Source organism: Lottia gigantea, assembly GCF_000327385.1.
Source record: "Lottia gigantea unplaced genomic scaffold LOTGIsca_99, whole genome shotgun sequence".
Lineage (NCBI taxonomy): Eukaryota > Metazoa > Mollusca > Gastropoda > Lottiidae > Lottia > Lottia gigantea.
The window spans coordinates 449127-466339 of NW_008711185.1; the positions used below are offsets into that span (position 1 = coordinate 449127).

At 33.5% G+C, this 17213-nt stretch overlaps 1 protein-coding gene across 1 annotated transcript; it reads left to right on the forward strand.

The window, feature by feature from the left end:
* Positions 1-317: 317 nt before the first annotated feature.
* LOTGIDRAFT_237228 (hypothetical protein) lies at positions 318-16285 on the forward strand (the record flags this gene model as incomplete). Its single annotated transcript, XM_009069131.1, has 10 exons — positions 318-6930; positions 9331-9717; positions 12942-13076; positions 13352-13445; positions 13833-13890; positions 14228-14407; positions 14568-14628; positions 14940-14977; positions 15293-15455; positions 16264-16285. Coding segments are annotated over 10 exons (7749 nt in total), but the record flags the coding sequence as incomplete, so codon positions are not given.
* Positions 16286-17213: the final 928 nt, after the last annotated feature.

The following is a 17213-nucleotide window of genomic DNA, read 5'->3' on the forward strand; positions in this document are numbered from 1 at the left end:
CAAATTAAAAAAAGCATTATTTATTTATCTCCATACATGTCTGTTTGTTGAAAACAATTATGGTGCAATAAGTGTTGTGATGCCATTGGGACACATTTCTAAAGGTTTGCTCAACTGGCAAAAATGTGGGTCTTAGGATTTGTAGGAAGTTCTATCAATGACATGATAATTATTAAGTGTCGTAAGATGAAAAAATTATGTGAATATAGGTAATGTTTAACTAATTTCCTTTTTCTTTTTTTTCAGTTAAAGCTTTGTCAACAATTAATATAATTTTGTTTCTTTATAGGAAGAGCTAATTAGATATCTAGAATAAAATGAGTAACAGAGACAGATTGATTGAAGAATGGAGATTCCAACAACGTTTTCATCCTTACGAACATAGACCAGCTGATCATCAATTTTTGGAAGATGCTCATCATATGGATCCATCTGAAAGATACTATCGTTGGCATGAGCGCCCAAGTTTCCATCGTCCTGAACAAAGGCGTCATGGGTTCCATCATCCAAACCAACACCATCTTCGTTTTCATCCTCCCGAACAATACCATCCACATTTTCATCATTCAGATCAACAACATCAAAGGATTCATCAGGGCTTTATACCTGCACATCAACAACGACTGCATGAAGAATGCAGGGATCTAACTCTGGAGAGACAACATGTTTTTGAGGACTTGCATAGGCTCGAACAAAGAGTTCAAACTTTACGAATGTCAGACCAAACTGTAAATCATCAGAATTTCATTCAAGGTCAACGCCTCAACTTTGTTGCGGATAGACCTGAAAGCCATCCACCAAGAGTTCTCAATGGTCAATCTCACCCTGCAGGAGGAAATGTGTTAATACGTGCCACGCAAATAACCACAAGAATTAGGCCTCTAATGGGACCACTACCTTTACTACAGCAGTATGCACCAAGACAACTTGTCAGGCCATTACAAATAAATTCTTTTCCTGAGAGCCCTCGTACAGATCTTAAAGATAAGTCAAATGTGGTGGATACAGGTACTTCAGATAGTAAAGTTGTTTCTCAAGTAAAAACAAATATTGTAGAATCTGATGAATCTCCAAAAAACATTCCCAGATCATCATCGTCACTTGCAGACTCTCAAAATGGCCTAAAGCAAGAAGTTGAGTTAGAAATTGACAAGTCCATACCTCCATCAACTGTCCCAAATTCTTCTGCTACTCTCAAATTTTCAAAAATGCTAGATTGTACTCCAGATGAAAATATTACTGTTGCAAAAGAAAGAACTCCACAAACTTTACAGTCTGCCACAAAGCAAGCTACATCTAAGGATTTTCTTGACCAAGGTAATAGATTGTCAGTAAAATCCAACGAACAGATTAGATCAAGTGCCCAGGAGACAAAAGAGTCAAAACAAACAAAACCTGTGTCAGATGATACCAAAAGTCTACCCCAGCTTGAGAACCTAGTAATACCATGTTTAGCTGAAAGAATTTCATTACAGACCAAAGCTAAGCCTAATACTAACATCAATATTGCCAAAGATAAAGAATCCATGGTAGGAAAGTCTCCAAATCAACAATCTCAGCATAATAAACCAAAACAAATCCCAGAAATATCAAAATCTAATATTGAAAGTCTTCATCAGAACTCAAAAGTAAGAGCTGAAAGTCAAGGTATATCAAAACATTCATCTGCTCAAGAAGCCCTAGTTGTTGTTCCTTCTGATTTGCCAAATAAGATTTCAGACACCACTATTATAAAACAGATTCCAATATCAACAAAGTCAGGAGACGTTAAAAAAGTAGAATCTCCTGTCAGTAAGAGCTTTCTGCTTGATAGAAATTTTGAACCGATAAAATCTGTTGTCTCATCAAGAAGTCCAACTAAGTCGAGAAGTAGTGAGAGAAAAACTACTAACTTGAAATCATGTGAATCTTATGGAGGTAAAGATGTGAAAGATACAATGTCATCCAGTATGAAAGTTAATAGAGAGTCAACAAACATCATTTGTATTACAGCAGTGGACTCCAATAAAAACAATAAAGAATCAATAAAAGGAGCCCAAGAACAAGGATCATCAACACCCTTCTCACCTCCTATGCAGATTCAAGTCATTACATCTAGGTTCAAAAATCCTTCGTCAATCTCTAAGACGCGTGAAAGGGATGGCAAAACAAATCTGTCCATAACATCAAATATTTCTTCATCAAATCAAATGGCCATAACAAGTCTTCCCTCATATCCATCAGCTGCTTCACCAATCAAACCAGCTAGAAAAATAGAAGAGAGTTTTGGATTTGAGACAAATGCTTCATCTGTAATTGACTCAATAAAAGCTCAACCAACAAAAGAGTCATGCCATTCTTACACTAAAGATTCCATTTCGCCAAAATTTCTGGATTCTGTGAAATTTCAGAGTCAATCAGTACCACAACCTACCAAACTCCTAAAAGACATCTTGCTAGATATTGGACTTGATGTCAAACCATTTGAAAGCAAACAAGAGCAGAGAAATGAAACAGAAAGCATCAGCGCTGATCTGAGTAATTCCAATGAAAATGAGGAAGGTGGTAAAGCAGATGAAAAGAAAACAAAAGACCCTGGTAAAATTACGAAAGTACCAAATTTTGATGCTGTAAAGAAAACACAGATCTCAATGCTTGAATTAAAGTCAATAATTGAAAAGGTTCAGGATATCAAGGTGGTTGATGGTCACAAAGGGTTGCATTCCAAAATGACAAATGATGACTGTCACACTACCAAGGGTCCTAACTCTGGTGGAGAGAATTCAGCTATAACAAACACCATTCCCATAAATGAAATTAAAACAATTATGAAAATGGCTAAGGAAGTTGAAAAGCCTGAGCATAAATCAAAAGGATATGAGGACTATGATGCTAGAAACTATGGTAGGGAAGCTTATGAACAAAATTCCATTGCTATCAAACTTCCACAAAGAACTGAAAAAACTATTGATGATTTGATAAGTGGCTCAGATGATGAAGGTGAAATGGAGGAAGATGACACATTTTCAAGAAGAAGTAGATCAAAGTCCAAAAATAGTCCTGATGCTCAAAACTTGTCGGGGAGGTACAATTCAAAAAGTAATAGATCTTCTTCAGGGGACAAGTCTCCAAGAAAATCACTTTCTTCAAAGGAGAGGTATCCAAAAAGTTATAATTCTCAAAGTCAGTATGATTTAAGTTCTGAAAGATCCATGGAAGATCGACCAGAAGATGGGACTACTATTACTTCAAGTTACAGTGCTTATGTGAGTCCTAGGAAAAATAGACATTATCAAACTGATAGTATGAGGCCCAGTATTAGGAATTCAGATGACAACATGCATTCTAGATGGACATCTTGGAAAAAAACTGAGCTTGAAAAGAAAGATTTGGATGAAAGAAAATTTTCAAGATGGAATGATTTAAGTCGGAGAAGCCATGCCAGAAAGAATTTGAGTGAAAGGAAAGATTTAGATGAAAGGAGTCTTTCTAGAAAAGATTCAAGTGAAAAGAGTCATTCTAGAAAAGTCTCAAGTGAAAAGAAAGGTTCAGATGAAAGAAAATTTTCAAGATGGAATGACTCAAGTGAAAAGAGTCTTTCTAGAAAATATTCAAGTGAAAAGAGTCATTCTAGAAAAGACTCAAGTGAAAAGAAAGATTCAGATGAAAGAAGATTAACAAAATGTGATGATTCAAGTGAAAATAGCCATACTAGAAAGGACTCAAATGAAAAGAAAGATTCAGATGAAAGAAGATTTTCAAGATGGAATGACTCAAGAGAAAAGTGTCATTCTAGAAAAGATTCATGGGAAAAGCAAGATTCAGATGACAAAAGATTTTCAAGATGGAATGACGCAAGTGAAAATAGCCATTCTAGAAAAGATTCAAGTGAAAAGAGTCATTCTAGAAAAGATTCAAGTGAAAATAGCCATTCTAGAAAAGATTCAAGTGAAAATAAAGATTCAGATGAAAGAAGATTTTCGAGATGGGATGACTCAGGTGATAGAAACCTTTCACTAATGGATTCAAGTGCAAATAAAAATTCAGATGAAAGAAGATATTCAAGCTTGGATGATAATGATTACAGAAGATCGCCAATAAGAGATAACTGTAGAAGTTCCATTTACACTAACTATGACTACAGAAGTGGACAGTTTTATGATTCAACAAAAACTTATTCAACTTTAGCTGGGCGTCATAAAGAGTCTTATTCAACTCCAAGTCCAATGAAGCATTATTCAATTAGGAGTCAAACCAAGTCTACTTCCGCTAGGAGTCTAACCAAATCTTCTTCAGCTAAGAGCCCAACCAAGTCTTCTTCCACTAGGAGTCCAACCAAGTCTTCTTCAGCTAAAAGTCCAACTAGGTCTTCTTCAGCTAGGAGTAGAGCCAGGTCTTCTTCAGCTAGAAGTCCAGAAAAGCCTTCTTCGTCTAGGAGTCTTATGATGTCGTCTTTGGCTAGTAACCCAAAAAAGTCCAAATCAAACAGCAGTCCTACAAAGGGACCCTTCTCATTTTCAAAGCATAGTCCTTACAAGAAGGGATTATCAAGTAGAAGAAATCTGTATGAGAATGAATTAAACAAGGATTGTCGAAAGCATCAGCCACCCACAACTATTGTACCATCAAGAAGAGAGGTAGTGACCTATGGTGATATGGATCAATACAGGAAAGATCCTGATGTTGATAGTGAAGCCTTAAGGAATACCTTCAATGATGCCACCAAACATACCAACTTTGATTGGTACAGTACTGGTTCGTCTGTTGAGGAAGGTGAAATTAAGGATGTTGGTTTCAGAAATGGCTCAGAGAAGAAGAAAAGAACACTAGAAATCATAAGCATAACACCACCAACTGTTGCATCAATTGAATCATTTACAGCAGACAGAGATTACAGAAAGTCTCCTGAAATTGTCTCCAAAGTGTCCAACACCAAGAATTCTGGTAAATATTCACCCATCACTTGTGATTCAATCAGGGATCAAAGATCGTATGAACCTTCCAGACCTTCACTTTATGAATTAACTATGAAGGATGTAGATTATAAAACAGTATTCTGTAAATCAAAGGGAAATATGATTAGTCCTGAGAGCTCCTCAGTACCTAATAAGGGTATCAACATTCTTCAAGAACCAAGAAATGAAACTGAACAGCGGATATCTTCGAGATTTGCAGACACTACAAAGATATCAAAGGATGGTCAAGAAATAAAATCCAAACCAGAAATATTCCCCTCCACAGTAGGTCTTGAGCTATCACAGAAAAAGACAAGTGTTGATGATGAATCTTGTGTTACCATAGAAAATAGTCTCTCTAAAATATCTCTAAAAATTACTGAAGGTTTTTCTGTTCCTTCCATAAAAGAAACAGGCACGTCTACTCAAAAAATTTTGCAGCCTGAAGTAGATCTTAATCTGAAATCTCAAAATAGAATTGCCAGAAAGTCAAGGTGGGATATCAAAGTAGGGTCAATGAAACCAACAGCAAAGAGAGAAGAAATGTTTAGGAAAGATCAGCTTAAGAAAGCTGTTTCAGCAATGGCTGTAGATCCTTCAATCATAGAAAATTTAGTAGAGTATGTTAGTGACCAATCAACACCTCCAATGGAAGAGAGATTTTCAAATATTGTTGAAGAAGCTGTTAAAATAGATCCTGAAGCACACCCTACAAAAACAGTTGTCGAAGCTAATGCAATATCAACAGAGGTTCACCCTGCAGAAACAGTTGCAAAGATAGCACCTGATGCATACACTACAAACATAGTTATAGAAACTTCGTCTAACATAGTGTTTGAAGATTATTCCACAGATAGAGCGGCTGAAGCAGAAAAGAATTTTGCATCAGCTTCATCCAGAGAACCTGAATTTCATGACTTCAACCCTGCAAGTGACCCATATATTGATGAGGTTTCTGAACATTGTGATGCAACAATCAAAGGCATAGCTGGAGGTACAAAGCCAACCAAAACCACAAACAATACAATTGAGTTGACTTATTCAAATCCTCAAGGCTGTAAAAGTTCTCAACCAATTGCTACTTCCTGTTCAGAGAAAGCAACAAATAACATCACTGGTCCTACTCTCTGTTCAACTTCTGATTCTGATACTGGAAAAGATAAGAAAGAACCTAAAAAAGAAAAGCATGACCAAAAAAAATATTTTGCTTCGAAAGTTATAAATAACTCAAAACAAAGACATTCATCTGAAAATAGCAAGAAAAAGTATTCTTCAAAACTAAGCAGTGGGGTTGATAATGAGATGTTTTCCAAATATAAATGTACCAAGTCAGGCGTGCCAAAGCCTCCAATTTCATCTTCTGGAATTTCTGATGATTCTTCAAAATCATTTAAAGCAAAGCGTCGCCACAAGTCTAGTGTTCAATTGAGAGTGCAATCAGAGAGTTTCAATATTTTATCATCCATCAACCCAATTGTAATAGACTCCTCTTCATCATCAGAGACAGAGGGAAAGAGTTTTCAGGCTGTTACACCACAGGTTCAATCAGTCCAAAAGGATGAAGTGGTTATTTATGTGTCATCAAGCGAAAGTGACGTACAGTGCACAATGTCTCCCTTGAAGATTCAGGGAAAGAAGAAGGTTAATACAACATCTGTAGCAAAGTTGGATGCAAGAGGAACATCTTCAGTGTCAAAGAATCATGAAGAGGTGAATATTGATAAGGAATTGGTTATCCTTGTGAAAGACATTTATCCTAACAAAACCAAAGATGCTCGGATAAGCAAGATGCCAGAAAATGATGCGGAAAAAAATCAAACGAAAGATTTGGCAACCAATCCAGATCAACCAAAGAATCAACATAAATTGAAATTAAAAATACCCAAGAAAACTGGAACTCTGCAATGTAAAGAAGACCTATCTGGAGATAACAGTTCTTTTGGTTCATTTCTGGAACAACAGAGTCATGAATACTTAAAGAAAAGAATTAAATCTAGTAAGTCACTTCTGAACTTGCCTTTTCTATGAGTGCTTTTGAATTCAATTTTTTTTTTTTCTTTTTTTTTTTTTACTTTCTCTTTGATGCTGTATCAGAACTGACAATTTTTCAACACCTTTTATTCAAAATTATGTTCAAATCTTTTAAATTTGAAAAAATTAATTTTTGAAATTAAAAAAAAATGAGAAATATCTAGATTTATGGCTTCCATGATATTAAAAAGTTAAATGGTTTTTGTTTGCTCATTAATTTTAAGAATATGTTTGTTTTTGTAAACAGGTTTTTTTAATTTTTTATGTGGCTTGGGGACACTGATAGTATCAATATGCACCATTCCAATTTCAGACATCAATTCCTCTAAAACGAAGTGTCATAATCGCAAAGGGCCTTATGTAACGTAGCATATTTTGCAATTAGTGACGTCATCAAACACTTATTTATTGTGGATTTGCACAGACTATAGATGTCTGATTGAAAATTAGAATGGTGCAAATTGATGCTATTATTGTCCCAGATACACACAAACAATTTAGAGAACCTCTTTACAATCTCTTTAAAAGTGTGTTTTTTACTTGGTAACTAACATTAGAATTTTCAAGTGCTAATTTTTTTATAAGCTTATTGAGTTGGGAGTTTTATAAAAAAAAATCTTATCTGAAGCCTCTTTTTATATTTAAAGTATCATTTTTTTCAGACAAAAGATTTGTTAGGTAACATAAAAATCTTGGTTTGATGTATTAATGGTTTTTTTGGTGCAATTTTTAAGTTTACCAATTTTACGCTTAATGCTTCTGCTTATCTGTATATTTGCTATGTGGCTGAAGCTGCCTTCATTTTAGGCCAAATGTACAATGTAGTGGAAACTGACTCTCAGAGCATTAACACAGGCAACACAATCTTTTCTTAGTTTGAGGAGGATTCAAACTCACGATGCCTAAAGATGGGAACAATTACATGTATGTAATAATGGATATGTTTGATCATAATTCAGCTTTTTAAATTATCAAAATCAGAAATAGAGACAAGATGTTAAGCAAATAAGCCAAAACTACAAATTATGAGTTTTTAGCCTCACAGTCTTTTTGTGCTGAAAAAATCCAAATTTGAAGAAAGTTAGCTTACATGTTTTAGATATGCACATGCACATATAGTATTGTATCCCTTAGTGTTGTATATAATTATGCCACACTGACACTTACACAATTTTTGTCCCTGCAATGGAGCTCATTGGAGCGCAAAATTTGCGGCCTGTTCACACACACAAACTGTATAATAACACAATGTATAATCAACAAATTACACGCTTTGTTAACGCATTGGTGGAGTATTGACTGTGCATTGATCAAGCTGGATCATGTGATTGCACTGTGTTCATGCATGGGTCACGCGAGTGACCAGCACATTGTACAGAAATTAATGCATTACAAAATTTTGAAAATTTTAAAATTCTCTGTATGACATGGCTTGCACCCTTCATTCACTTCTCATGTTAATTCAGGAAAACATTAATCATTGGCATGCCAAAATGCTTATCATTGTTTGAATACAGATTGTACAAGTGTCATTATGATTTCAGATAGTATATTGCATGGCATTTATAGAAATACAGTTAGAATGTGGACATATCATTTCAAAATTGTTATAACAAATGTTTTGGGGGTATCCTTATAGTTTTGAAAAAGAGTGAAAGTACATAAATAACATTGTCTAAGCCATGCATGTCCTTATTTTATACTTGAGTAAAAAAAATGTGTGGCAGATTTTAATTAGAAAAAAGATATGGATGACTGAAATTTATCCATAGCAGCGTGACTGTATTCCTTTAAAGTTTGACAGTAACATGAAGGTCTTATTACAAGATATAAGGCATAGGTGGTGCTAATGTCTTCATCTGTTGTAAGGAAGAGATTTGACTGGTAAATAGTTAAATTGAGAAAGTAGAGAGTTAGTTGTTATTAAAATTGATATCTTGTGTAATTGTGCAATGTACCTGTTATTTTTAAGTGTGTTTCAACTATTATAATGCTTCAAGTTTGCTCATACAATAATAAATTTTCACTGTTAAAATAGTGCTCCCTTGTAGTGTGATATAAAAAATATTCTATAAACAGAACTTGAATCATGTTGTTACTCAGACTTTCATATTGTGTGATCACCACATAGCATGAAACTCTGAGTAACAACATGATTCAAGTTCTGTTTAATATTTCTATGCCCTTAAATGTAAAATATTATGTAGATAGAACTTCTCTTGCTTGAGTCTAGTTTAAAATTCTTAGTCAGTCAGAGGTCTTATACAGCAAGTTATTTTAACTTACGATATTTTGATAAGTATAGCTTTCCCAAGTGCAGATTCCAAAAAGCAACAACAATTTGGACTTTTCTTTCTCTTTTCAGATAAATCTCCTAAAAGATTCTCAGTTAAACCTTTGAGCCTTCCTTCAACTCCAGATAAAAATGTTATGGAATATCCTACAGTGAAACATCTGGCAGACAGATCATTATCCTGCGATGATTCCAAACATTTTAAGACACCGGATAAACCAAAACTCAGCAGTGATAGCCTTCTGCTAAGGGAATCGACTCTCAGTGGATTTAAAAAGAATTTGGAAAAATCACCAATTCTGAAAGCTAAACTTAAAAGTTCCAGTCCTGGCAATCAAAAGAGTCAAGCAGGTTATTGGAATTCAGGAGAATCTTCAAAGATAATGAAAGAAGGACTATCAGCTGTTAGATCTTCTATAGAAGAACCCATCAATGATGATATAGTTCAGTCAAATAATGGTAAGTATATATAAAATAGATTATATTATATAATGTAAGCTTATATTATTTATGCAGGGTTCAATATAGATTGTGAAATTTGATTAGCAATTCATCACACCAAATTTTTTTTTTTTATAAGTTATATTTTGATTGGCATTTCTCCTATAGTTTTTGCATGTATATATATCTTGGTTTGGTAGATTTGAGGTTAATAAATATGTTTGAAAACCCTGAACCTTAGGAGGTGTGAAAAAAAACCCATAAAACAGTGCCAAATTTTTCTAACCTTACAGTTGACAACTGTCAAAATAGCTATTAGAGGTTGGATTAGAGGCAGATTGCTCTTCATTTAATGACATTGTAGTTCAATATCTATTGAATACATATTACACAGGGTTATTTTTGTGTGTTTTAAACTAGGTATTTTATGAACCATCTGTTTTATGAAAAATTATGATATTTGAACCATGGTCCATCAATTTCACTAAACTAAATGTTTTATGATGTCATTATGTCCAAATTTGCTAATGATATCTTGGGGCACTTGTCCAATATCTAAGTCATATATAAAAAAAAAAAAAATGCACCTTAACTAAATGGTGTAAAACAGAGTCCCTGAGCAGATAGGGCACCCTTAGAACTTATAGTATCAATATTGTTTCTATCATAGGACTCAAGCTTCTTCATAGCATTCCCTTCTTATTTGATAAATTTGTATTACAATGTTATATACCCCTTATATTTCTTTTAAAACCTTTCACTGGTCAACGATACAATTCTAATACATTTTTTAATTATTTTTTCTAAAAATTAAAAAGTACATTTTTAGAATTGATTTTTTTTGGTGTGGATTGGATCAATCTCTTCCATATTTAGAATTATTGAAATATAGGAATCCATGTTCCAAACATTTAAGAATATTCCTGGCACTCGGCTTGCGTTATAGTCTTATTCACAATATTCAAATGGCTATAAAAACGGATGTAGACATCGTACAACAAAATCAAAAGCACCATGTGATAGATTTCTATCAAGGGCTATGACTTTTCGTCAGACTACTGGTCACCAAAGGTTTGAAAATAACTGTTTTTGGAAGCCTATAAAACCGGAAGTAGGTGTCAGACATCAAAGATCAAAGTATGAATTGACAATATAGATCAATGACCTTTGACTTTGAAAAGCTCAAGGTCATCCATGTGAAAGGTCAAAAAGGCAAATTTAGTAAATTAACCTCCAAAATATTATAGGTGACAATTATATACTTTGCGAGTAAATAAATAACAAATATATAAGGTAAATGTGAATCTAGCCCGGATGTGCCACGCCCATCTCTTAATTTTTGTCACATCTGTTATTATGTGTACAATGCTAAGCTATGTTAAAGATTTCAAGCGTCTAAAGTTATTAGATCATGAGATATCCATACTTCATGTTAAAGGCTTGAGATTTTATGGCAATTGTCAAATTACGCACAGTTACTATAGAAGTCTGTTCAAAATTTTAGAATTTTGAAAAGCGCAATTTTGATCAAAATATCTAGTGTTATATACCATTGGAAAGAAGAGGTAGCCCGTGATAAAGATATATGAAAAATTTTGTCATATGTAAATTAGGTCACGTGGCACAGCTCTTTAAAATTAAAAATTGCTATTTTCAAATGGCTGTAAAACCGGAAGTTTACATTGCACAGCAAAACTGAAGACACCATCGGATAGATCTTGTCAGGGGTAACAAATTTTGTGCGAGTCATAAGGTCACCAAAGGTCAAGGTCTCGAATTATGGACCTTAAAATATTTTGCATTCACTGGATAAAAATGACCAGAAATATGAGAAAAGACATCAACATCCCACACATCCGATTAACCCTAAGGCCCAATTTCTCGCTTTACAAAAGTGAGTCATATCAATATGGCGGTTGACCTGTTACTTCCGGGTCGGATTTTTTGAATATTATATCTTTACATGGGCAATTCTAGCTTATTGCAAAAAAAATTTTTCAAATATCTTCAAACTTCAAAATTCCAGAAGTTGAAATTTTCAGTTAAAAAGCGAATAATGTCAAAACTGGAAGTGCTATCGAAAATATGAAAATAGAATTTACTTCAAAATGACTATGTACCTGTAAATTTTCAGATTGATTAAAATTAAATTTTAAAAGTTAAAAAATACTCAAATTTCCGGTTTCACGAGTTTGACAAGGAAATCGAAAAAGTGAGAATGTGGCATGCATAGTTTAGGCTGGGCAATGGCAGCAGAATTCGAAAAAAAAAAACATTTGCAAAACAAAGCAGTGGGTTCGATAGAACACACTGCAATTACATGAATGAATTAGGATCATTTATAGATTTATAGACATTTGTATAAAGTGAATTGCTTTCCCATCTACTGATTAATAAGGAGATGTGGTTGAAATGACTATGGAGCTTTAATTGTTAGGTTTCTGGTTAGTTTTAATATGTGAATTTTTCATTCATTTTTCAACGTATTGCTCTGAAATTTGTCTGTCAAATATTTGATCAATAGAAGCAGCTTTATGCTTTGTGGACATTTTTTGCAACAGCTTGTTCATGTAACTATAAATGTGATTGAAGTTTTGTGTTAGTAATGGTAATGTACCATACAGAACATATTAACAGTTGATTTATGATGTGGATTCAGACAACTGTTTTGACTTAACAGTTGACAGTTTTCTATATTTACTGCTATAAAGGCTGTTCGAGAAAATTTGACTTGACTAAAAAGTGGTAAGTTTTTGGAGGAGTTTAGAGCTGTCAACAGTTAATATAGACATCTGTCTATGTTTCAGCCTCTGATAGCTATTTTGAAAGTTGTCGACTGGTGTAGAGACAGAAAAAAAAAAACCAACTAGACCCTGTTTTCTGCTCGTCCCAAAGTGCAGGGGTTTAAAACCTTGTCATTTAAATCGTATCCCAATGGAAAATCCTCAAAGAACAGGGCCTAGTTTTCTGATTCTACTCCAGCCGATGACTGTCAAAATGTCTATCAGAGGCTGGAAGAAGTTTCTAGAAACAAGATATACTTTATATTTTTGTTGACTAATATGCAGCCTTTTTACTGATTATCTGTCACAGAATATATACTTATTTTTGTTAATAATTTGTGGACAAAGTTTTTTTCTATGCCCTGTATCAAACAATGCATGATCAGGTGAATTTTTTGTACTATTTGCTTTTTTATTTGTTTGTTAGGACCCCTGATAACATGTTCCATTTTCTTTAAGCTGTAGAAGCTGTAATGAAGCCAAGTATTGAATCTGCCCAATTGAAGTCTGCTGTGTCAAAACATGGTAAAACAAATGAAATAGATGATGATTCTGGTGTAACACCATTACCTGATGATCACTCTAATTCTGATGGTAAGATCATGTATTTGTTTAAATATAAAAAATTATTATCATTTGTGGCAACTCGAAATTATTCTTTATTTATGCTCTTTATACTTAAACCGATTGTTAAGAGGTTTTCAATGACAGCATCTATTTGCACCATTCCAATTTTCAAACAGATGTCTGTGGTTCTAAAACTCTACTAAAACTACCCCTTAACGGTAATTTTTGCATGCGAAGCAGATGTCAGATTTTCATTGAAGAAAGATACAGATATGAAAAACTTTTTAAATTTGTATTGTTAGATTCTGAAGTGCTAGGATCACCAGCTGGTAGTCTGGATCTTGGTGAAGATGACGATATTGATCTAGAAAAAGAGATATCATTATTAGGTTACAAGTAAGTTTTAATGCACTCAAATGCCTTATTAGAGCATCTTGCTTTGATTTTAATCTGCAGAAATATGATGTGGTGCTAGGCAGGGTATGCTTACTCTTCTAGACACCTGATACCTTTTTCATAATGAAATATTTCATCCTTCAGACAACTGATCTAATAACTTATATGAATAGTTTGTTAGCTGATGCCAGTGTATTGCCAAACTTTCATTTTGGATTTTGAGTTTGGTTTTGCGGTTCAGATTGTGAGTTATTGGGTTTTTTGTGTTAAGAAGTAGTAAATCAATGAATTTGTGTTCTTAGGGTTCTTTAAATTTAAATGCTGAAATATTTTGCTATGTAAATTTTTGTAGTTACCATTAGTAAAGCCTATATTGTTATATTTTAGTGATGATATACCAAGTAAGATGTCATCAGCAACTTCTAGCATAGAGGTAATGGAGGAGGTAAGATTTATCATCATAAAGACACAAATCTAACTTGCTAAAAATATTTTCCATTGATAGACTAATAGCCTAGTTTCCTTCAATATGTTCACTACAGAAGTGGTCATTTGTTCATCCAGTTCAGTATGTGCAAAACAGGAAATGGATTTTGGGTCTTTTTGCCAAGGAAGGAAGGAATATACTACAGAAGTAGTTATTTCATATTTATCGTAATATAACACTTTTGTTTATAATGTACCAATATATGTTTATTGTACCAAAAAGACAGGATTATAGAGGGACTATGATATTGGAAGATTCAAGAAATATTTCTCACATATTATGGTGTTTATTACAGAATATGGATATGAGTATATCATTAGCTTCTAGTAGTACAACTGAAACAATTCCAAAATCATCCAACATTCAACAGTCTTCTAAACATTCAAATACTGGCTTTTCATTGGATGATTTGTTAGCTGAAAAGGATACAGAAGTGAGAAATCGCGACCTTTTACAGATGCAAGATGAACTGAAGGTAAGGGCAATTAGGAAGAGTTGAATCACAGGTGGTTAGAGCATTTAGATCCGCATAAAAATCTGGTTTATTGTTTAATTTTGAATCTTTAGGTCTAAATATGACTGAACCAATCTCATCCACATGAAGTAATTGCAATACCATATGTATTTTTCATTAGGAAGATATCAAGAAAGGTGGTTTTAAAGTTCTACAGGAAGAGGCTCTAGCAGATTCTTGTAGTAAGTATTTATTGCTACTAGTACTATCACTTAGTACCAACTGTAGCTCTAATGTCCTACCGCTGTGTTTCTAAATCCTCTTTTGGAGCTGCGTTGGCTCAGAGAGTTAGACGCTTGCTCGCTAACCTGAAGGTCCGGGGTTCAATCCCGGCATAGGTTGAGATAATACCTTCGAATTTTTCAACCGGGTTTCCACCTGTTAGTGATGCAGGAACGAGGGGATGACATGGAAAAAGCGTCTAGTCGATCGGATGGGAATAAAAAGATGAAAATATTTCTTGAGGTAACTTCAACAAAATTATTTATTATAGATGATTTGTTACCAGAGCAAGAAAGAGAACTTGAAAAGGTTTGTGTTTTTTCAAAAATGGAGAAAAACGTCTCGATAACTAGATATTGCTGTCTAAATATTTATTTTCCCAGGGCTCCATTTTATGAAATCATATGTAGCTTATTCAGGGATATTTGGTTGTTTTTGATGAATATTTATTACAAGAGGATATATTCACTTTGATTTTTTCTAATCTAACTGCATGTAGAAGAACATGCCATAATGCCCCTTTATACAATAAATATAAAATGTATAAATTATTTTACCTGTATGGTTTAAGACACTTTTTCATTTTAAATCTGCACATGTGCATTCATATTTTCTGTATTATAGCTACAAGTATCAGATAGTGTTATTAGCGAACTTCATCCTGGAGAAAAAGTCTTTCATTCCGAGTTATTTTTGAGAGTATTCAATGAATTAATGAAACCTAGTCATTGTGGTTTTACACCTGGTGGTTCATTAATAGATCAACAACTTAGTAATGTACAATCAGGTTGGTATATAATCATTGTGTTTTACATCTAGTGGTTCATTGATAGATCAACAACTTAGTAATGTACAATCAGGTTGGTATATAATCATTGTGTTTTACATCTAGTGGTTCATTAATAGATCAACAACTTAGTAATGTACAATCAGGCTGGTATATAATCATTGTGTTTTACACCTGGTGGTTCATTAATAGATCAACAACTTAGTAATGTACAATCAGGTTGGTATATAATCATTGTGTTTTACATCTAGTGGTTCATTAATAGATCAACAACTTAGTAATGTACAATCAGGTTGGTATATAATTGGTATATAATCATTGTGTTTTACATCTAATGGTTCATTAATAGATCAACAACTTAGTAATGTACAATCAGGCTGGTATATAATCATTGTGTTTTACACCTGGTGGTTCATTAATAGATCAACAACTTAGTAATGTACAATCAGGTTGGTATATAATCATTGTGTTTTTAAACCTGGTGGTTCATTGATAGATCAACAACTTAGTAATGTACAATCAGGTTGGTATATAATCATTGTGGTTTAAACCTAGTGATTCATTGATAGATCAACAACTTAGTAATGTACAATCAGGTTGGTATATAATCATTGTGTTTTACACCTAGTGGTTCATTGATAGATCAACAACTTAGTAATGTACAATCAGGTTGGTATATAATCATTGTGTTTTTAAACCTAGTGATTCATTAATAGATCAACAACTTAGTAATGTACAATCAGATTGGTATATAATCATTGTGGTTTGATCTGAATGTACATAATAATATTTTAACTTTTATTTTTAGATTTATTAGCAGATTTTCTTGCAAGTGGTATTTTAACAATGTGTTTTCACAGAATCAATAAACCAGAGTCCATTTGTAGATGGTTGTTTTATATTAGTGAGTATTTTCATTTTTTTTTTTCTTTCTTTTTTCAAAAATTTGTGTTTCTTGCATATCACTTCCTACATTACAATTTTTGTTTAAAGATAATCGAAATAACTACATCATCATCAGGTTATCAGCATTTGCCTACTTTTTATTGATTTCCAACTCGGGAGGGATCATTAATGTGCACAGCCTGTAGCACACAGGGCCTAAGTTAACTGTCACATCTGAATAATTGAATACTTTTTCCATGTCAGTCCTTCAGACTTGCATCATTGATGGGGAACTGGGTTGAAAAATCCCACTGTATTATCTCCACTTATGGTACAGAGCCAACAAAAGAAAATCAAAAGTGGTATACTAATATCTGGGCAAAGAGTTTATGCATTTAAATTTCTACAGAAGTACTTCATAATGAAAACATTTTTTTCTAATTTTAGTGTCAATTCATCGAAGTTCTCTAGTTGTTCATAGCTGTCAAAGGTTGTTGATGGATATAATACAAACACAAGTAACATCAGATAACACTAGCATCACATGGTCACCCTCTCCACTTGATATTCTCAAAATATTCATTAATTATGGAGCAAAAACAGAGAATATTATACCAGCAGACAATTGTTATAGCTCAGAAGAAATAAGGTAGAAGACTTTGTTATTAATTACAAATCTCATTCTGTGTGGATCATGAGTATCACAATGTTTCAGTGTTTAATGCTTCTCAGAATACACCTTTTGTTAGAGTCACAAAATGCCATCATTGGAGAGGACTGGAATTTGATCAAACTGACATATGTTCAAGAAGNGCTGTCTTTAGACCCTAACTGAAGCGGCTGTTTAAAGATAAAAGCTCATAAAACAGAACG